The sequence below is a fragment of the Rhineura floridana genome, chromosome 1 (genome assembly GCF_030035675.1).
Source record: "Rhineura floridana isolate rRhiFlo1 chromosome 1, rRhiFlo1.hap2, whole genome shotgun sequence".
Classification (NCBI taxonomy): domain Eukaryota; kingdom Metazoa; phylum Chordata; class Lepidosauria; order Squamata; family Rhineuridae; genus Rhineura; species Rhineura floridana.
Genome location: NC_084480.1, coordinates 298,965,401 through 298,988,675, shown reverse-complemented (window position 1 = coordinate 298,988,675; position 23,275 = coordinate 298,965,401). Strand labels below are relative to the sequence as shown.

The following is a 23,275-nucleotide window of genomic DNA, read 5'->3' as shown; positions in this document are numbered from 1 at the left end:
GTTTCCACTCACTCACTCACTCACTCACTCACTCACACACACACACAGAGAGAGAGAGAGAGAGAGAGAGAGAGAGAGAGAGAGAGAGAGAGAGAGAGAGAGAGAGCATTTGAAAATGGCTGAGGGTCTTGGTGAGCCACTTCATGATTTTTCGCTCAAGGTGTAGCCCTTGATCCATCTTTGTCACTAGGAGCCCAAGTAGCCTTTGTGGCTGGGAGTGTTTTCTACCAACTCTGGCTATTAACACCAGCTGTGATCGTTCCTGGACTGCAACAACCTGACCACAGTCGTTCATGCATTGGCAACCTCAAGACTTGACTACTGTCACACACTTCATGTTGGGCTACCCTTGTATCTGGTCTGGAAGATGCAGAAAGCAGCAGCCAGACTCATGACAGGAGCAGGCCACTGGCAACATATTCCACCTCTGCTTGGTTGCCAATTTACTACCTGGCCAAGTTCAAAGTTCTGGTGTTAATTCACAGAGCCTTCAGCAACTTGGGCCCAAAGCACCGTAAGGACCATCTGATTCCTTATGCTCCACCTTAAGATTCTCTGATGGGGCACCTCTTCTGGTTCCCTATGCCCGAGGTTCACTCAGCCTCCACTAGGGACCAAGTCTTTAGGGTGGAACTCTCTGCCACTAGAGGTTTGAAAGGATTCAATCCCTGCTTTCTCTTAGACCAGCCTTTCCCAACTAGTGGGCCACCAGATGTTGTTGGACCACAACTCCCATCAGCCTCAGCCAGCATTGCCAATGGTCAGGAAAGATGGGAATTGTGGTCCAACAACATCTGGTGGCCCACTAGTTGGGAAAGGCTGTCTTAGACATTGCCTAAAAATAGTGTTATTTAGACAGGCCTTTGCAATGTGAGTTTCATCAACTAGAATTTTGTGGACTTTTTTTCTGGTATGTTATTGTTGCATTTTTTCTGTGTCATACACTACCTTGTAGTTTTTCATAAATATTTACTAAATAAATCAAGAAATAAACATGCCTAATCCATGACCTGACCTGGTCTCTCAAAGACATGACACCTTCATGTGATCTCCACGGTCAAAGCATGTGTGCCACTAAGCCAGCCTCCCTCAGCCTCGTTGAACCAGAACTCTGTCACCCTCAGTCAGCATGGCCAATGGTCACAGAGGAAGGGTTACAGTCCAACAGCATCTGGGCATGCAAGAGTGGAGAAGGCTACTGTAAGTACTCATTACTGGAAGTGGAGAAACAAGAGTGAGGAAGGTGAGAGCCCTTATTCCATGCTTGCACTGGCCAAATGGGTCCTGAGCCCTACATATCATCACTTTGAAGCAGCTTTGAACAGATTCCAACTGTATGTATGTATGTATTATTTGATTTATATCCCGCCCTTCCTCCCAGCAGGAGCCCAGGGCGGTATTGATTTAACTATACTGAAAAAGGAAGCTTTATGTTGCTAATCCAAAGACAAGACAGCTGCATCAATTTACAAGAGAAGCAAGAACAAATACAGCAAGAGGAGTGTAGAAGATTTGCTGGTGGCATATTTTCTTGAGAGAGGGAAAAAAAGCCACAATGCATTATAAATATTAGAGCTGTTTCCTCAAAGGTATTTTTCAGAAAGTAAGTCAGAAACCACCAAGAGCACGATACTACCTCAAAACGTACAGATCTACTGCGGCTCATGATTTTGCGTATGTCATCTAATAAAAGTGGAGTCTGGCCTACAAAACGTTTAAGCAGCAATAAATATTGTTCAGACTTAACATGCGACAGGTCCCTAGTGTTTTTGTTGCAAAAGACCGACCTGGCCACCCAGGTGGAATTTGGTACTTTCAGAAACTGGAAAAAGGAAAGCCCCTTTGAAGAGGGGGGGGGGAAGAATGGTAGAGTTCAAAACCTACTGAGCCATTTCTGAAAATAAAAGCAGTTTCCTAAATCACCTTTTGGTATTTTCCTCTCATGTCCGTTAGTCTTAGGCCTTTTCAGCCATCAGCACTGAGTTAGTATTGCAGATGAACAGATACCAGCTGCCTTGTTTTAATTTCTAAGAAAAGAGTGCAATTAATAAAGATGCGGTGATGGTATTTGCTTGACAACAAAACTAAAATTGCATGGGTGGTTTCAGCTCAACTCTAGTTGAGAACAAAGGATATATTCTTCCTACGCAGCTGTTCTTTGGTTTTTACCTTGAAATATAGCCACAACCAGTTAATGTAAAAGAGCATGCCGCCAAAGAATCAGTACAAACTGTCCATCCCAGTCTGAAAAATAAAGCTTAAATTCATTAATTCATCAAACAAAACTGTCTAAGTGCTTCCCAAACCTGTTCCCCCACAGACCACTTGAAACTTGCTGATGGTCTTGGCGACCCACTTAATGATTTTTCTGCCTGTTGTAGCAATTGTAATGCACTGTGCTAGATGCTGTATCATTTTTAATTGTGTTTGCATTGCTTCCTTTACTTCTTATATTGCATTTTGATTTATTACAACTTGCATTCCATAGAATTCAAACTGTAAGACAATACAAACAGAGGAAGCTGCCTTAAACTGAGCCAGACCGCTGGTCCATCCAGCTCAGTACTGTCCACACTGACTGGCAGCACCCCTCCAGGGCTTCAGACAGGAATCTCTCCCAGCTCTACCTGAACATGCTGGGGGTTGAACTTGAGACCTTCTGTGTGCAAGGCAGATGCCCTACCACTGGGCTATGGTCCTTCCCTGCTAAAATACAATGTAAGAAATAAAAAGAAGCAATAAAAATACAATTAAAAGTCACTATGAATATTTAATATGAACACGCCATGGACCACGTGAATGAAGCTTGCAGACCACTGGCGGTCCACAGACTACAGTTTGGGAACCCCTTCAACGTTCACAATAAAAATGTAACAAACGAGCTGCAAACATTGTATACAACATTCTTTTTTGTACATATTGACTGTACATACGTTTGGATATTTTAAAGAAACTGCATACAACAGGGAAAAAGAGAGCAGAGGGAAAAAAGGATCATGTTTGTAGAAAATACTGATTCCCCCTCCCCGCACAAACAAATAATATCAGCTGCCATAATGAGGAAGAGAGAAAACATATTTCAGTTTCTCATTGCCAACATGGCATTTATGTCCCAAATGAGATTCCGTAATTGATCCATAATTTGCTTCAGCTGTTGATTCTTCTGTTTCAGTTTCTGTGGAAAGAAAAAGTTTGTCAACACTGGCATTTGTTCAGGCTGCGTATTTTGATTTTTAATTCAGAAAGAAAATGGCAACACACAGGGCAGCACAAAGGTCTAGTATTTTGTGCCTAAGAAGCCCATCAAGGTAGAAGACCCCAGATTAATGGTGGATGTTAGCAATGTTAAGAAATCCTATAGCAGTCTTCCCCAACCTGATGCCATCCAGATGTTTTAAACTACAGCATCCATCATCCCTGACCATCGCCTGTACTAGCTGGTGCTAACAGGTGTTCCAGGCCAGAAGATCTAGAGCAGTGGTTCCCTACCTTTTTGCTACTGTGGCTCACAAACCCATATTTAGTTGGTATGGTGACCCACTGGTTTATTGTCACATGAATTTGAAACCTTAGGTCTTTGATAGCCATTGTTTTCATGCATTTTAATTGCAAGTTTGCCTATTTTATAATGTTATTTGAGACATTCAGCAAAAATGTACTTAATGCCCCTATTAACATGGGATTTGTTGCATGTAAGAAGTGAGTTGTAACAGTCACTCAAAACAACTCCTAGTATAATATGGCAACAAGACACAAGTGTAAGAGTTATTTACCATACCAGTTGATTAAAAGCAGTCTTTATTTTGGGTTTACTTCTAAAGTCTGCAAGCCACTTGCATGGACTTCACGACCCACTTACAGGTCACAACCCGCAGGCTGGGAAACGACGGCCTAGAGGACACTAAGTTGGAGAAGATTTTACTGTAAGAAAATTCTTGGCACATTTTTCCAACTGCAGACTATGTAATTTCCATGGATAGTCACTGGAATAGGACAACAAATCTCATTCCTGTATTGTATTTCCATGTTAACATGCATTCTAAAGGAATAGGGATACTGCTAGGAAGCTGATGTACTTTGGGTAAGGATGATGCTTAGGAATTAGAAAGATTACTAGCAGTAGGTGAAGCCATGGAAAAAGAGCAATGCCAGCTTCCCAAATAGCTTTGCCAATACACCTCGAGCTGTATTTACATCTGAAATTAATCCCCTTGAGCGAAAATTTCTAATTGAGCTGAATTCCATTAAGCTTTAAGAGGTCCACAAATAAATCTTTGGAACTGGGATAGTACTAGAAAGTTAACGCACCCAGATTCTTCCCACGGATCATGCAAGCAACTTGTATCTGCATTTGCCCATTGTCTCAGCCGATGACCACCATCATGTGCAAACCTAGCACATCAGTAATTGATGCTGCCATGAATGAAAATGGTTCCACAAAGCTGTAGTTTACAGGACTGTGAAATGGTTATCAAAGAGCTTTCAGTTTTGCCAAGACCAGGAATTATTGCCTAGTCCATACATTCATTGTGATTGAATGCCGTGTATGTACAGAGGCGTTTGCAATTTCTGTTTCACAGTGTGATGTCACTTAGGTCTTTCGACAGAAAGAATTTAATCCTCCCTTTTTTCCCCCCAAGCCATTTTACATTCAGCCAAAATCTAATCATGTTCAACTAGTTTTGGCTGGATAGCATTTTGCCTCCTAGGTTAGCAAGCTCAATGTGGATTTGCTGTAGAAGATAGGAGCCATGCCAATTCAGGCGCATTAGGCATGGTGAATGTACTTCCTGGGGTGCAACTCTTCCAATCTGAGTGCTACACACTGTGTGGCTTTGCCTCTGAAATGCCCCTTTGGGATTATCTCTGAAAAGAATTCTGCACCCTGCTGTGACTTTTAAACTTCCAGCACTTTTTACTTTTTGGAACACTGATGAAAATACTTCTGAGCACTGCAGTATACTCCACAGCTACTACCGACGCTGGCAAAACTACACTGGATGTATTTCAATCATAGTCCATATTATAGGTTACACCCAATGCCACATGCTTAAAAAAAGAAAAAAAGGGAACAGAAGCGTCAAACTCTTGGTACAGAATTGGCTGCACCCGCCAAATAAAAATTAAAAGAAATCCCACAGCTGCCTCTGCTTTGCCAAACAATATACAGAAGGCACACAAAGGAAAATGCCACCTATGTGACCACTCAAATAGAACATCAGTGGGGTAGCGTAAAAGCCTTTCTACTACTTAAGCATCCAGGGACTGAGATTCTCAGCCTACCAGGAAAGAGTTGAATGCCTTCATCCTCCACCAGGAGGACTGCATTTTGGTTATTGGTCCAATCAGTGTTAAAGGGCCATAGCTCAGAGGTAGAGCATCTGCCTTGCACGCAAGAGGTCCCAGGGTCAATCTGCAACATCTTCAGGTAGGGCTTGGAATGTCCCCTGTTCAACAACCTGGAGAACCACTACAAGTTTGGCACATTTGCTGGGTTTGAGGGGAGCTCTTAAGGCTCACACTGAAGTTACTCCAGTCTATCAAGGCATTGACTATACCCATCGAGTCTAACTAAACTATTTTGCTGGATATCCTGACTATTAGTTAAAGTAACTAGAATTTCAGTTTGACAAATCCTCAACAGGCAGCACTAGGGTCAAGTAAACAGGCTTAGCTTCATAAATTGCAAGTGAACATTCACAGGGCACAATGTTTCCAGCTCCTCATCCAGCTTCCTGAGCTAACTAAACTATTTTGCTGGGTAGTCTGATGATTAGTTAAAATAATCAGAACTCCAGTTTTACAGTACTTGAAAAAGGTGCACTTTTGTGGCCAATACGGGGGGCAGCGGCAGGAGAACCACAGAGGAACTACTACCTTGCCTTGCCCTGATAAGCTCAGAGGAAGAAGAGCCATTACTAGATTAAGCAATCTTTCCATTCAAGGGCAAGGTGGTGCTGCAGCTGCCAAGGATTGGTAGGTGTGTAGCAGTTCCTCTTTCCATTCAGGAGGTGAGCACTACCTGGATTATAATGGTCAAAAACATGAGAGGAGCAATGAGAGGAGCAACTGGCTGCCCATTAGCTACTGGGCCATGTTTAGGGTTCTGGTTTCCATGTACAAAGCTTATGCAGCTTGGGACCAGGATACCTAAAGGATTGTCTTACCCCTTATATACCCACTGTGCTCTGCAGGTGAGGGCCTCCTACAGATACCATCTTGTCAGGGGGTCCATTCCGCACAACATAGGAAGCAGACCTTTAGTGTTGCGGCACTGACACTTTGGAATTCCCTCCACTTAAATATTACCTGTTATCTTTCCAGTGCCTACTGAAGATCTTCCACCTTCGCCTTTTACCTTATCCCACTCTGAGCCTGTGCTGGAATTGCTTTTTAAGATATTTGTAAAGATGTTTCGTTTTAATATGTTTTAAAGTCCTTTGTTTTTAAGATATTTTAACATGGTTTTAGTGTATTTGCTTGCTGCCCTGGGCACCTTCTGGAAGGAAGGGTGGGATATAAATTTAATTAATAATTCACTAATAGGCAAAATACCTTGAGGTTTAAGAACATACCTGTAGCCAACAGGATTTCTATCAAACTTTAAAAAGCAGGGAAATTGGGCAGCTATAGTGAATGCACCAAGGGAGCAAGAGACCTGACCTCCTCTCTGAGATACTGTACTGCCCTACAAATTTGTAAAAATGCAAACACAATTTGGATTGGTCTTTCACAGTCCAATCCACTTGCTGTGTAGCTTGGAAGAATTTGGTAACGTGCCTCTGAGCTTATGGTGAGTGTTGGCAACACGTGCAATCAGCCCAAATAACAGAAACAAGACATTGAGTGGGTGGGCACTGGGCAGAGGGGAAACCCCTTTCCTTTCGAAAAGGAAAGCGTTATGAACAATATCATTCTTTTTCAGCATTTCCTTCACCTTTTTATTCTACAGTAGGCACATGTGGTCTCCCACTCAAATTTAAACCAAAGCTGTCCCTGGCCACATCCACACCAGACCTTTATTCCACTTTAGACAGTCATGGCTTCCCCCAAAGAATCCTGGGAAGTGTAGTTAGTAAAGGGTGCTGAGCGTTGCTAGGAGATGCCCTGTTCCCCTCACAGAATTTCAATCAGAGTGGCTGCCTGTTAAACCACTCTGGCCACTGGAGCTCTGTCAGTGGAATAGGAGTCTCCTCTCAGCATCCTTCACGAACTACACTGCCCAGGATTCTTTGAGGGAAGCCATGACTGTCTAAAGTGAAATAAAGGTCTGGCGTGGGTGTGGTCCCCTGATTAGCCTAGCCAAGCCAAGCAGCTGTGGGTCTGGCTTTTAGAACACTGACAGTTGGTTCTTACTGAGCATGCCCCAGCTTATCATAGACTTCAATGCTAAATTTCTTAAATTAATTAAAAATCAGGTAGGCATTTTTTTTAACTTTTAAACTGCAGAAGATGAATGAATATGGGGCAAGGTCAGTAAATGGATTACAGGCACTCTGTGACCATGGCTGATTTTTAATTAACTTCAACAAATTATGAGAACTCTGACAGAAAAGTCCAAAAGGGTCTGTTTTTTTTCTCTCTCTCTCTAGACTTTGAACTCTCAATTCTCTCTGACTGTTTTGTGTATCGCCATGGAAACTTAAAGGGTTGTTAAGCAAGTGTTTCTGAGTTCAGGACTATAAGTTTTGTAAGGTTTTGTTTTGAAATGATCTTATGGGAAGCATCAGAATAGCATGGGGGTATTTTCAATTTAACATTGCAGAATGTGAAAAATCTATGCTGGCTATAGTATATAGCCAATCTCGTCGCTGTGTAATAATAAATAAATGACTGAGGAGATATTTAAGTGAACACAGTTCCCCATCCCTTGGATTACCTTACAATAACATTATTTTTAATTTTGCAGATATGTATATATTTTTTAGGACTTCTTTTTTAAAAATCCACACACAAATGGAATGACACAGACCCATCACTGCATGTATGTGAAACCATTCATGGGACAGAAATGGGCTAATTTGTCCAACCCTAGCTGTAATTAAATGAAACAGATGCTACAATGAGGACCAACTGTTCAAGTGAGTTGCACAAATAACTCAAACTTTAGTGGCGTTTCAAGGCTGATTCACCCTTTTAAGGAGTATATGGCTTGGAGTCCAGCTTATGCTTGGCACTGGGTTCTAGAAGGAGGGAGCAGCTAGAAGGGAAGAATCAGGTAGTAGGTGGCTGTCTCCATGGAGCCTCAGGAGATGTTTGGGAAGTGGGCATCAAGGGCAAAGGAATACAAAATTAGCACGCCAAGAGGCAAGCTGCCTGGGAGGCTGCCACCCTTCATGCTGATCTATGTAGGGGTCTTCACAAAGAAAACAGGAAACCTACCACTAGGAAATTGTAGATTTGGAAGGCTGGAAAGAACCCAATGGATCCAAGCAATTACACACTTCCAAAGAATCCCTGGCAAGCTTCATTTCAAAACTTCTCTCCAAAAAGATGAACAAATGTTTCCCCTTTCCTGTAACTGTAAGTCTTTGACGTATCACTTTTAATTTATGAACCTAAGAAGAGCCTGCTGGATTTGACCAAAGGCCAACCAGATGCTTATGGGAAACTGACAAGCAGAACCTGAGCTCAGCAGCACTCTCTCTCACAGTATGATTCCCAGCAACTGGTATTTGGAGGCACACTCCCTCTGACTGTGGAGGTAGAATACAGCCATCATGACTAGCACCCAAGCTGGTTTTTAATGGGCTGAATATAGCACAGTTATAATAGTCTGCCTTTCTTCCATCACAAACCTGAAGGCTGCACATGTGGAGTTCCAAGGCACTGGCAACATCCAGACTTGCTTAGCACCAGCAGGATGGGTGCATCGTGCCTCACTTCCTTCAGCCTGTCCTTAACTAGTTTGCATTCAAGTCCCTTTGCTGTTTGTGCAGCTCTGCTTTGTATCCTTTTTCTGTTTGTTGGCACTGACCTTTCGAGCCAGTGTCATTCTGTTGACTTGTGTGCAGTTTGTTACTCACCATCACCCTTAAATCTTTTTCCAGTGTTGTTGCTGCAAGAAAGTTATCCCTCATCCCTCTGCGCAACAATGACAGCATTTGGTAAATAGAAGTTGTCAGATGTTTTTAATTGAGCTTTTAATCTTTGTGGTTCCTATTTCCAATTATATGAGGATCCAAGACGCAAATTTTTACTTCCTGTCCTTGCCCCTTTTGTATCTTACTCCACAGAGGAATTGGTTCTCGTACTCCTGGCCGATAATTATAAAGAGGTAACCCTAGCGGTGGCTAACTTTGCCTTAGCGGCACAAAAACTGAGAGCGAAATTTTCCATTGAAATATCTTAGTAGAGCCTTAAATTTGAGTTATGGTTTTTAAATGAATTTTAATGTTATACGCTATGGATGTTTGTATTCACTGTGTTTGCACATGGCCTATGGCTAAGTCTGCAATAAATTTTACTTACTTACTCCTATTTCCAATTTCCAATGGTGCATTTAAGTACTAGCTCTCCATCTCACTGGAACGCTGCAAGCTTACATCCACTCTTCTACAAATTTCTCTCTCTCGCTCCACCATATCAGTTTTTCATACCTTAAAATGCAGCTGTATAAGTTGAGTAAACAGGCAAGATGCTGCACAGAATAGCTACTCGCAGAGGCTGCCACACCCAGTTTGTCCTTACTTGGCGCCAAATGTTCAACTTAGTTAGGTGCCTTGATAACCGTTAGAAATGGTTTTTCTAACCACTAAGCTTAGTTACATTTCAGCTATTGCACCTTGGAATAAAGCCCATGCAGCACAGTTGCAATGAAATACTTATTTTTTCCAATTTTAGAGCAAACGCATGTTGGGAGGGGAGATAATGTGCGCTACGGGAGGCAATAAATGAGAGTTGTCTGGTCAATATTACTTTCTTTTTTTAAGGTGCCATTGAGAGTTGGAACCCTATAAAGGTTTCCACCTTTTCTTCTGCCAGCATTTTGCTATACACAGAACATGCTGGAGAAGCGCCTTTCAAAGATACAGAAGAGCATCAGCTAATGGCAAAAAGCTTTTGAAGAACGTAATGACTTATGGAGGCAATCTAAAAGTCCCATACCAATTAGGAGCCCAGTTACATAATAGGGCTACCCAATATTGTATGATTTCAGGACTCCAACTGGAGAAAAGGAGTATGGTTCTAAGTAAACCAATTTTATAATTTTGATGTGTGTGTGTGTATACTGTATATATACATTTTCTCTCCTCATAGAGGGCAAGCAAACGTTTTTGCCCTTGCGGTTTTCCATTCTTCCCCCCCTTTTTTTTTGGTCTTAGAGCACATCAAAACTGAAGGCTTTTATGCAACCACTTGCCTTCATGTCCCATGACATTTGTCTTTAAGGTGCTTCGTTTAAGAATTTTTTAAAAGACATTTTTGGAGTTTTATCACTTCTTGTTTGCCACCCTGGGCTCCCTTTGGGAAGAAGGGCAGGATATAAATGTAACAATAAATAAAACAAATTGTTTTATTATTGTTGTTGTTAATACCAGCCTTGTTAATGGCCAGCAAGTGTGCATGCACAAGCAACCACTGCAATTATTATTGGGTGTTGAAGTGCACTTATAACAGTGCATTTTCTGGTTCCAATTCACGGTGCTGGTTTCAACCTATAAAGCCTTACAGAGCTTGGGAATCCAGAACCTGAAGGAAAAAATGCCTTTTCCCATGCAAGCCAACCTGGACCGTAAGGCCATCTAGACAGGCCTCCTACTGCTGATACTCAAGGGAGCAGCAAATTGAGAGGGGGTCTTCTCAGTGGTGACACCCCTCACCTTTGGAATGTTTGCTCTGGAGAAACTCTCCTGGCACCCACAACACAATCTTTTCGACACCATACAAATGCTTCTCTTTCCCCCCAGGTTTTTTCAGCAGTTTAATAGTTTTGTATCCACAGTAGTTAACAGTTGTAGTGCTTTTAGAGTTTAACATCTTTCTCAGCCAGTTACTATGATTTATTGGGGTTGTTATTTCCTGAAGGAAGACTTTGTGTCTTATTTTAGACTTCATTTAAACTGAGGTTTTGTTATTGATGCTTGTTTTATTATTTACTTACTAATTTATGTATCACTTAATGTCAAAATATGCTTCTAAGTAGTTTACAAACATAAAAACAAATGACACAAGCATTAAAACATAATCATCCATAATTAAAATATGCTATAAAACAATCACATTAAAACTTGGTATTCAGAAAAGGAGCCTCGAGTCGATAGATCACGGGAATGTGTGTCATGATGCTTTACTGTATTTTTGAAATGGTATTTGTGGCATTGCAAATTTTTATTTTGACTGAGAGTCACCTACAAGCATATTGCATTAGGCAACACATAAAATGTTAACAACAGCGACTACTACCACCGTAGTGGTGCCTGCATTGCAGGCCTGAGATGAAATGGCTCAAGATGGGATAGCTTTTATTTGCTCATACTATGCAGAAGCAGGTCGAATACAGCTATATCGCCTGGAATTAACATTATGTGGAAATTGTATTGCAACCGATCAGCTTGCATGAGCTGTGGAAGCCAACGGATGTTTAGACACCTACTTTACATTGGCCCCAGTGTGGCCTTGAGAAGATAACAGTTTTGATAACAGAGAGAGTCTGAAGGGGGGGCAGGGCATTGGAATTGGGAAGAAAGGACATAAGAATTATGGCTTAAATGGTCTAACCCAGTGATTCTCAAACGGTGTGCCCAGGCACTAAGAGGTGGCTAGGTGTGCCTCAAATATTATGAAAGTATATTTTAAAAATGAAAAGAAACCCATTTGTATAGGGTAAGTAGTAGTTTTCTATAGTTTATTTTTATTCATAGTTTAAAATATATTAAAATATTTTAAATTTTGTACACGAAGTGCGCCAGAAAATTTTTATATGTTTTACAGTGCGCCGCGAACGAAAAAAGTTTGAGAACCACTGGTCTAACCTGTAACACACTGAACAGTTGTCACTGGTGGCAAGCAATCAGCACCATATGAACAGATACCACTGGTCTTGTATTCCATCTATGGGAGGAAGAATGGCCACCTACAGGGATCCCATTTACCCACCCAGAGACTGTGCTTATAATTTTAAAACCTGCACACCATTGAGAGTGTGGAGAGTGCTGCTCCAATTCCCTTCCCACTCCCTCCTTGTCCAACCTTCTTTCTCTCCTGCTCTGGCCTGAAAAACCATTTATTTTTTGACCCAGGCAGGCAGGGAAGGAGGATGACAAGCAAGGAACAGACAAGATCCACCTGCTGCACCTCAGAGCATTTACAGCTAACAGGACAGTCCTGAGCAAGCACCTGGAAGGAACTCAATTTCACCAGTCACCACCCAACAGTAGAAGCGGGCTGTTAAGAACGTTCCAGTCGACTTCTAAGTTCTTAGAACCCCCTCAAACAGGGTCTTTAAAGGCTCTTTCTCGAACGTGTACCATGGGAATGACAGATACAGAACATCAGAACGGCCCAAAGGCCCATCTGGTCCGGCATCCTGTTCCCACAGTGGCCAGCCTGGGGCCTACGGGAAGCCCGCAAGCAGGACCCGAGTGCAGCAGCCCTCTCCTCACCTGTGATTCCCAGCAACTGGTATTCAAAGGCATGCTGCCTCTGGCAGTGGAGGCAGAACACAGCCGTTGTGGCTAGTCGCCACCGATAACCTTATTCACCTTGAATTCCCTGAGGATTTGTATACCAGCCGGTGGAAGAGAAGCGGCATGAGATATTAACAGCCAACCCTCCGTGCAGAGGGGGGATATGCTTTTATTAAATAATAAAACCACCAACTGCCACTTGGGGAGTTGCCTCCCAGATGACTAATGAAGGGATAGAAGTTTCCAGAGCATAGCTCATGCAAGCTGGAGCCCTCCCTCCTACCCCGCGCACTCCTCTAAATTTAAAAAGAAAGCATCTTTTAGCAAAAGAAACTGACACATTTTAAATTATTTAGAAGATGGTGGGAATGTCTCAGTGGGTTTCCAGATTTATTTTCAGATTACAAGAGAGGGAGAGAGAGAGAGGAGATGTGCTTGCAGCTACATGCACTGCAAACCAAGCCTGCTGTCTGGGGGTGGGGGTGGTAAAAAAAGCCAGAAATATTTCTGTTCGTGTCAAACGCAAGGCTGGGCGAATGAACCAAAACAGATTCATTATGCTCTTAGATATGATGCCACCTGTCTTAGGCCAGTGTTTTAAAAAAAGAAAAGGTGATGGAAAATGCATATCCTAAGGCAAAGGTTAGGAACCTCAGGCCTAGGGGCCAAATGTGACCCTCCAGGCTTCTCTATCTGGCTGTTGGAACTTTCCCCGAGCCGCCCTGCACACTGACCCTGCTTCGCACCAGAGTGTTTTGCCTGACTGGAGTGCGTCCCTCAACTGATAATGCCTCTTGCTTATCTCTGGTTGGAGGATAGAGAGAGGTAGGGGGGTTGTGTGTGCATGTAGAAATTAGCCTGTGGTGCAAAGGTAATATTTTCATGTGTTGCTTCAGCCACTTTTGCCTCTGGCCTTGCCCCACCATCACCATGTGGCCCTTGGAAGGTTGCCAAGAAGGAAACACAGCCCTGAGGCGGAAAAGGTTCTCTACCCCTGCACTAAAGTCTGGGCCTTGGGAGGAAAACCCATCCGTTGCTTCCATGCCATCTACTGTCTAGCTGTTCTGGCTTTAAAATATAGCACAAGCACTAAACTGCTGGGAAGACACTGATGGGGCTCTGGCAAAAGGCAGTTATGACTCCCAGCTAAGTTAGTGCACTTCAGTGTGTCACTGGATTGGGCCCCTTCATTGACAGAAAAGAGTAAAATTAAATATTGACTCAGAAATGGTAAATACAAATGCCTATAATGCAGTGGTTCCCAAACTTTTGTTTACCCACGGACCACTTGAAAACTGCTGATGGTCTTGGTGAACCCCTTAATGATTTTTCTGCCTCTTGTAGCAAATATAATGCACTGTGCTAGGTGCTGTATGATTTTTCATTGCATTCTTACTGCTGCTTTTATTTCTTATATTGTGTTTTGCTGTGTTACAATTTGCATCCCCTAGAATGCCTTATAGCAGCTGCATTTACACTAGCTAAATTATCTTTTCTAGCACGAAAATATTGCAAAAGCAGGAAGTTATCTCATAGATAAAGCATAAAACTATTCTATGTCTAAGTCATAAGAAGAGAATACATATTTATTAGCTTCGGAGTCTTCAGTAAGAATTTCCACTTATGCTTCTTACATAAGCCAGGGTAAATTCCTGCAAGTGAGAACCGTTAAAAGGCTTCCACTGCAAAAGTTCATAAATATTTATCCCCAGCTATTGTTCTTTTTTTTTTTTAGGTTTTTTGTTTTGAAAATTCAAGCTGTCTTTAAAAATTGTTTTTAAAATCTGGGGCGTGTAACTCAGTCTTTAGAAGTGGGATGAAATAGTTTGTAGTAAGGCTTCAGGGCATAAATCTCAATGCACCGTTACTGGTATACTCCATCTTCTTAAGGGAGAGGTTAGGCTCCACCATAAACATTTATGAAATTCCTTGTACAAGATCACACCAAGGAGGATGATAAACACATTAGCATTGGAGTACAACAAGGGCATAAACATGCCATAAAATTAATCAATACACGCCATGGAAGACAGTGAAGTGTGTATATATATATGCACTGTTTAACTTTTAATAACTGTGCATGTTATATTAAATCAAATGACAACTGCTTTTCTTTAAACTCATATAGTGGGTCCTTTCAGTTTGTGTGTGAGTAGGCATTTCCTTTGCAGAAATACCTGGCTTCGTAAACTTCGATTTCCTTACTAATTGTTAACGCAGAAGCTGAAATGTCAAACTGTTGGTTTTTTTAGTACTCAGATCCAGATAAATGCCGAGTGAAAAGAATTGGCAGAAGTTGGCTTCCCCATCACTTCCAACCTCTGGCAGTCCCTCAAAAAACAACAACAACAAAACTTCTCTTGAGAGTTGGGGAACTTTTCTGCATGAGGTGGGCTATAGTTCAGAAGGTTAAGGGGAATCACCAAAATACGGGCAGAGGACACCTTCCACCCACACCATCCCACCAGCGTTTCTCTGGATCAAAGCCAGTGAATCTTCACTTTTCCAAGCTGCTCTTGACCGCCTGAACAGATATTAAAAACAGAAGGTCTTGCGGTACCTTGAAAAACTAACAGGTTTATTGTGGCCAAAAAATTCATGGGCTAATGCCCTCTTTATCTAGTGCAGGGGTGGGGAACCTTTGGCCCTCCAGATGTTGCTGAACTACAACTCCCATCAGCCCTAGCAAGCATGGCCAATGGCAAGGGATGATGGGAACTGTAGTTCAACATCATCTGGAGTTCCCCTCACCTGTTGTGAGGCATGACCTGCTATCCTCAGTGGACAGATAATTTGAGCACACACATATGTTTGTGTTATCTTTCATAGGAATATCACAGCATGCACCTCTTGAAGAACATGGCCTTTTAGCCCAAGAGCTTCATTTTCTCAATACTTGTATGTATGCACACAAATGTGCTCGTGCCTTCCAAATGAAAAGAACAATTCATGTATCCAATGGCAAGAATAATAAATGTTAGTTTCTAAGGTGGCACATCACTTTTGTTTGTGCTGTTAAAAAATGACAAGCAAATGTCTTCTTTAATAGATGTAGGGCAAAATCTCTTTGGAATGTCTCTGGCACAGCCTTAATGAAATTCTTTTGTGTTGCAACTCCTTCATATAAGCTGTGCTTGTAGAATGGGCACCCTTAATTGATTGTGTCTGTAGCCCTTTTATGTCACATTTCTTCAACTTCATCAGCAGCTTTCTTATCATAAGGATATTTTGCCCCATCTTATTTTTGCATTTACCTTTGTAGGCTGAAGGTTAAGTTGTCAACACAAAGAACTCAAAAGATGCTGCACTTCTCAAGTAATAATTGCTCATTTGACTGCTGAATTAACTTGGGTATTAGTTTGCAGCTGTACATTTACACTGAAGTGGATTTTTCCCAAACTCCAGCTTTTAGCCTTAAAAGCACATCCCCACTATACTCCCAGAAATTATGTCAAAGGCTCACACGAGGGATATGGAGCCAGTGGCCATCCAGATGTTGCTGGACTTCAACTCCAATCAGCTCCAGCCAGAATGGCCAATGGTCAGGGATGATTGGAGCTGTAGACCAACAGACTGGGAGAGCCACAGGTTCCCCACCCGTGGCTTACACAGTCATCCTAACTGCACACTTAACTTCATTCTGCAAGAAAAAATTAATGTTCAAGGAAGGTGTTGGGTTTATTGCCATTTTACGCAGTCTTTCAGTTAACCCACAGCCTACCACACAGCACTGTTGCTGGCCTGGAGAGGGGACCACCTTTGAAAGCGACAGCCTGTTCCACCCCAAGACTGCTCATGAAACACAGGCTCGCAGCCTCCCTAGACTCCACCTAGCTAGAGGGACATTATGGCCTATGCCCGGAACCCAGCTGAATGGGCTATGTGGGACTGTATATGCTCAGGCCTCAAACAGACAGGCAGATAAATTAGAACCAGATCGCACTGTGCAAAACACTAAAAGGTGTGAGGACCCTTTTCCAGCCTGAGGGCCACAATCCCTTCAGAGCAACCATCCAGGGGCCACACACTAGTGGCAGGCAGGGCCAGAGGCAAAGGTGGACAGAGAAGCAGGTGGAAATGTTACCTTCACCCAGTAGACCAATTTCTACAAAGACCCACACACCCCACTCTGTCCTTCATCCAGGCAAGGAAGAGGCATTATCAGAGTTCAATACATTCCTAAGGTGTGTGAAGGGGCATTGCCAGAGGTTTGTTCTTGAGAAGGTCCTGAGGGCCGCACAGAGAGGCCTGGAGGACCGCATCTGGCCTGAGGTTCCCCATCCCTGCAGTAGAGCGTGCTGCAAGCAGCCAGCTCTGAATTCCCATTCTCCTCATGCATAAGATGTTTTAAAGTGCTTTTAGTGTTTCTGTTTGGCGCCCTGGGCTCCTTCAGGGAGGAAGGGTGGCCTATAAATAAATAAATTAAATAAATAAAAGTTTGTTCTCACAGTTCAGTAACTCAGTGTCATTAATTTCCAGAGCCTTCTATGGATCAATAGCCCCTGTGAAAGGCAAGCACTGTGAAGCCTGTGGATTGGCCAGGCCCGCTACACATTCAAGAAACCTGGCCTTCGCACGGTCAACAGAGCAGTACCATCTCCCTGCTGCATGTGAGGCTCTTGCTTCCAGGTTCAGTAGCAGACCTCAGGAAACCTGGGATAAAGATCATACAAAATCTGTGTATGGCTGCCTGCAGCCTGGACACAGCCTTTGGGTTGCACGAAGGGGCTCAGTGTTCCAGGAACAAACTCAGCAACCATCAATTCTAGACTTTCCATAAGTCCCAGCTGTAAATACTGTTATTCACCATTTTAAGCGGCGCATGAGTCCTTTCTGCTGTAGCTGTTTTTTAGCGTCTAGACACTAAATGGAAGAACTATATATAGGAATGGGAATCTCTCCTTCAGAAAGTAGCAATGCAGGTTAGGCAAGGGACACAATTAGAGCTGCTGATGACAGCTCAGCTGCTGTCCCACAGGCAAACATTCAGCTTCAAAGTTCCTATCGAACCAGGCTATATTGCCAGAAAATCAGGGTCAATGCAATTTCTCTAAACAAGTAAAAAATCTGGAGCAAAGAAATAATAATGAACAGCAAATAGTGTAAACTGAAGATTGGATTCTATAATTGTTCTGATTCGCTGCAAAGAAAAATATAGAAGTATATTCTAGGCTGTACGAATGAACTAGTACAGAAATGTTTTGATAGCAAAACTGCTGCATGCAAATCATATAAACTGTTACCTTGTTCACTTCCATTATTTCCCTTCTCTCTTCACTAGCAAAGAGAAGCTGGCTGGCTGCTCCTCGATCATCATGCTTAGAACCATCCTCTTCAACATAAGGAATCAGTTGCTGCAAACATTAATAAAGTTGCTGTATGAAACATACCAAGAGCTTCTTGTAGGATTAAGAATGAAAAACTACGCCTTAAACACAACAGTGAGGTAAGAATTTACAAGAACAGTAGCTTTTCAACAAAAGATGTTCAAAGACAAGACAAATACGATAGAAATGTTAAGATGGTTACTCTTGCACCAATACTTAATATGTTCCTTAAGCCATTGTGACGACAGTCACGGGGCATAAACGAAAAAGATGTTGGATTTTTAAATGCCCTGGTTAGAGCAAGTAACCAGAGAAAGTAGTTTACAGAATGGGCACAATCCAATGTCATATCAGCAGGCATCTGTTTGCGCTATAGGGCTTCCTCTCATTCCCCCTACTCCTCCAAAAATCTGCTCTGGAGGGTTGGAGGACCCTCTGGAACAGACTGCGGAAATGCAGGGGAGGGGGACTGGAGAGGGAAGAAGAGGAACTGGAATTGCCGTTACACAACTGGCAAGCAGTCTGCAACAACTGAATCTCACACTAGGTTTTAGAATTACTGAAATATCAGCCCAATTCAGATATTTGTGTCTGCCCCCACTTCCCCTCCACTTACCTCTATTGGAATAGGATCAAGTCCTGTACAGTTTTCATTGCATTTGTCATATACTAATCTCAGTTTCCTAAAAAGTATTGCAAGTTGGCGCAGATGTTCTTGCAGCTTTCCTAATCTGTCTTGATGTGTGCCGGTATGATAAGTGACACCATTTGGAAGCTGAAAAAGAAATGAATAAAATCCATGGTCACAATTCATCCATATTAATTATAGACACAGATTTATGGCAAATAAACACAGCCATTAATGCTAACTGCAGAGCTGCTGACATTCAATACTGTTCTTGTTTATTCAATTTTATCTTCTCTGTGAACTAAAAATGCATCAAAGGTAAAAGCTAAATAAAAATGTTACCCTTAGAAAGACTAAGGGCGCAATCAAACTCACCTTTCCACCAGACTGGGGGGGGAGTTGGATGCCACTGACTCCCGGCTCTGCTGGCACTGCTGGGCTCTGATAGCTTCCACTAGCGGCAGCCCTCTGCCGCAGCTGAGCTGCACTGCTGCCAGGAGCCTGCCGGTACCGCCGGGGAGTCCGCCAGGGACGGCCAGCCTGGCGAATAGAGGGCCAGTGGAAGCCCCAAAAATGGGGCATTCCAGGAACGTGGCAGAGGCAGAGGTGCAGGTTGGGGACTTGTGCGAGGTCCTCCTCATGTTTGGAGCCCTCCCCCTGATCCCAATCCACCTGGAAACTCTGCTGGCCAAAAGGCCAGCGCAGTAAAAACATTTTCATGGTGGCCTAAGGGGAGGGCTTACTCCCCGGTAGGCCTGTTCGTGGGAGCTGGTGCTTCCTGGCTGGCTCCCAATGGAGGCGGCATTCAGCCAAGCCAGTGGCTCCCGAGTGGGAGGAGGATCCTGCAGGGCTTTCTTCCAGCTCCTTCTCTGCCAGCCCTCCAACATTTGGATTGCTCCGTAAGGACAGAACTTTTTAAAAGGATACAAATTTATCCAGAAAGCTTGTTTACATATAAAATAGTTTTTGCTTTGCTTCCAGAAACCTAAAAGGGGTGAACACATTGATAGGCTTCTTTTGGTACAAAGTCAGAGTTGCCCCTGAGAAAGCCATGATCCTACCACCCTGGAGGTATTATTCAGCAGGTAATAGAAGCCTGGAGCAGGGTCCATGTAAAACACTGAAGAGGCCAAGCCAGGCTTGTAGAGAGAGGAACCCTCTGACACATGCTAGGCCCAATGTGATTACAGTTGCAATATGCACTCCCAGCTACTCTTGTGCTCAGCCAGAACATTTCAGGATTGCTTGTGCTTGGATCTTTACTGAAAACGGACTAGAAAACCTATTTGTAAAGTAAGCCCCACTGAACTCAGTGAGTTCCTATTTCCAAGCACCCATGTTTTGGAATCATCTACTGTCTACATGAATTTCATGAGATTTCTAGAAAAAACAAAACAAAACAGATAATTCATTCTATCTCATATTTTCAGTCAACAAAAAAGTGTATGAGTTATGTTCCTAAGCTTATTACATTTATTTATTTTATTATTACATGTATATCCCACATTTCCTCCAAGGAGCTCAAGCTGGTATACAAACAAGATTCTCCCCTCCCGATTTTATCCTCACAACCCTGCGAGACAGATTAGGCTGAGACACAGTGACTGGCCCATGATCACCCAGTGAGCTTCATGGCCAAGACGGGATTTGAACCCTGGTCTCCCAACACTCTAATCACTACATCACACTGAGATGAATGGAACTTACCTCCATCTTAGTATGCCAAGGACTGAGGCCTTTAAAAGACCATTTCCTTTGGGGGTTTTTAAATTATTTATAAGGAAAGAGTAATATTTTGCAAGTATATAATCTTCTGACAAAATGTTTCCAATGATGGTGTACAAGCAATGTCTTAAGGCAGCGATACATTCAAGGGGAAATGCTTTGCATTTCTAAAAGAATAAGTAAAAAAATTAGGTAATCACCCTCCCCCCAATTTATTAGAAATCAGCACATTTAGTGTAAAGACTGGATTGTTTAAAAAGTTCACAGAGGCCAAAGTGGAACAAAAACTCAAGTCTACGATCAACCAATAAAAGTGCAGACCATTATTTTAAAAAATACAAAATAAAGTGTTGCTGGAGAATCTGCTGGTGGGAACAGAAGCGATTATAGAAAAGTCAAATGACACCATCCACTGTGGATTAATATAAATTAATTATGAACAATACCTGCTATCCGCAAGGCACAGAAAGCTAAGAAGGAACAATTACCTTATTTAGGGAGCACTGGGGACATAAAAATTCCTAGGCAGAACTTGAGAGAGCTACCATCAATGTCATTGGTCAGTTAGTGTGAACTAATTTTATATCTGCCTATCTTGTTTAGTTTTCATTTGTACACATCTGAACCATTTTAATATATATTTTAAAACAAATTATGGTAAACTATTTTAATTTTTATGAAAAAAGATCTTGGTCAATAAAGTTGAATTCTTCCTTTCACATGTCAAACTCTTTCCATGTCAGCTTGACTCCAGGGGCAGTTGGTGGCTCCACGTCAGTAGAATCCACTCTGGGTTTTAGTACAAACTTTCAAGAAGCTGTCCAAGGTGCTGAAACACTTCAGCCATCTCCTTGAAAGTTCAGACTAAAACCTGGAGTGGATTCCACTGCCCCACTGACACAGCGCCACTAACCACCACTGCTTTAATCTATTCTGTGTTTCCTACTGTATTTTTTTTTTAGCCAATTGAAGAATTGCACAAGAGACAAAAAAGAACAGTATTAAAGGAAAAGGTAACATTGCTACTGCGCTCACCTGCATATTTCTCAGTAGCTGGAAGATTTCCATGGTACGGAACACAATATCCTGCACTGTCTCTTGACCAATGCGACACAGAGAAGCCGTGTTGACTTCCCGTGCAGCTTGAGCTTGGGGTCCTGAAAATGGACCAGGGGCCATTCCTGCTCCAGCCAGAGGAGGGGTGGACATTTTGCTGTCACCTGGAATCAAGCTGGATAGAGAAGGAGAGCCTCAACTCTTGCATGCACGTGTTAGGTACAGGCACCAACGTTATGTTTAACTAAACTCATGTCCCCCATGCAAGTCTGCCACAATTTTGTGACTTTTTGATTAGTCCTAATAAAGGCATTGCCCGACTGTAGCTTTTGGACTTCTGGCATTAAGCAAAAACAGCCAATCCATATTCATAAGTATACAAGCCATGCACCCAGACTGATGCACCCAGGCACCCTTTCCACCCCCGGCCAGCTGTCCGCTTTCATACCAGCCCGCCCAGTACCTCCAGCCAGCCCAGCGCTTTCCAGACTAGTATCCTCTTCCCTGCTTTACCCAATATTAAGGGGTGGGGGGAGTCTCAGTCTTCTCCTCCGTTACTTTAAATAATCGACTCTCTCTGCTCCCGCCCGCTGCAACTGAAAGGAAACAAAGGCTCCCGTTGACGTGACGTTGTTTCCGTTTCCGGGAGGGACATTGTTTTTTCTCCCCCTATAGGCTGTCCCTCCCGGAAACGGAAACAACGGTAGTTTCCCTCAGGGTTATTTGGTGTTTGAAGTGTGGGGGGAGTGATAAGAAATGTGAATATTAATATGTCTAGGCTTCCTGCTTTATTGAAAGCTATGGTTGAAAGCCTTTCGTTTAATTTCAGCGAATAAGGGAAGGGAGATTTATTCTGGACGTGCTCAGACGCATGTTTGTTATTAGATGTCCTAGATATTGGCTCTGCAGGCAGGGGCTTCCTTAACTTTAATTTAGATTTAATAAGATCTGAATGCCACTTAACTGTAAATAAAGCCTCCAAGCGCTTTACAAAGACATAGAATATACATTCCTTTTTCTTTGTGCAACACCACAGGTTCTTAAGAAACTGTCGGTGTAATCAAATCCCCTGCTTGCCGTCGCTGCCCATCTTCCTCTTTCCTTCCGACTGTCTCGCTTGTGCTGAATTTTATATTGTAAGATCTTCAGGACGAGGGCCTGTCTTCTCGTTATTGCACTCTAAAGCACCATGCATGCTGATGGTCCAACATCAGGGGTTCCCAAACTATGGTGTGTGGACCAGTAGTGTAGTGGCAAATTCAGAAGTACAAGGTCCCTTCATGATAAACACAGCTACACCCATCACATTCACACCCCTTCTAAGATTATGCAACCTAATGCCAGGTTTGAATACTGCTTTCTGCTCCTCTATCCTCATTAATGCCTTCTCTCACAACAGACGTCTCTAGGAGCCAATAGGCATGAAAGGGGAGTGTGTTAACTATTAAGAAGAGTCTTCTCAGTGGCTGACTCACTTCCTTTCACTCTGATTAGCTTCAATCATCAGGATGGACAAGGAAGCATGCTAGAAGACTCTTCTCAGTGGCTAACACATTCTTTCATGCTGATTGGCTCACAGGATGCTGGAGACATAGGGATCCTGCTGGGACCTGGCTCCCAAAAAAGTAAAGGGTCTAAGATCCCCCGAGATCCTGAATAACTACACCTCTGCTGTGGACCACTAGTAGTCCTCGAGATTCATTCAGGAGGTCCACAGCATGTCTGTATTAAATATTCATACTGATTTTATTTGTATTTTATTGCTTCTTTTGAATTCTGTGAAATGCAAATTGTAATACAATAAAATACAATATAAGAAATAAAAGAAGTAATACAAATACAATTAAAAATCATACAGCATCTAGCACATCTAGTGCATTAGAATGGCTACAACAGGTAGAAAAATCATT

At 42.7% G+C, this 23,275-nt stretch overlaps 1 protein-coding gene across 2 annotated transcripts; it reads right to left on the bottom strand.

Annotated features, from left to right (window-relative positions):
- Nucleotides 1–2,750: 2,750 nt before the first annotated feature.
- On the bottom strand, nucleotides 2,751–22,022 carry MED30 (mediator complex subunit 30). Of its 2 annotated transcripts, none has more exons than XM_061607473.1 (5): nucleotides 21,829–22,022; nucleotides 21,345–21,540; nucleotides 18,573–18,731; nucleotides 17,873–17,983; nucleotides 2,751–3,175 (listed from the first exon to the last, which is right to left on the bottom strand). In XM_061607473.1, exons 2-5 carry the CDS (start codon nucleotides 21,516–21,518, stop codon nucleotides 3,080–3,082), a joined length of 540 nt encoding a protein of 179 aa, XP_061463457.1. In that variant the 5' UTR covers nucleotides 21,519–21,540; nucleotides 21,829–22,022; the 3' UTR covers nucleotides 2,751–3,079. The 2 variants fall into 2 exon arrangements, with proteins under 2 accessions (XP_061463457.1, XP_061463456.1); XM_061607472.1 differs by having other exon boundaries at nucleotides 21,879–22,021.
- Nucleotides 22,023–23,275: the final 1,253 nt, after the last annotated feature.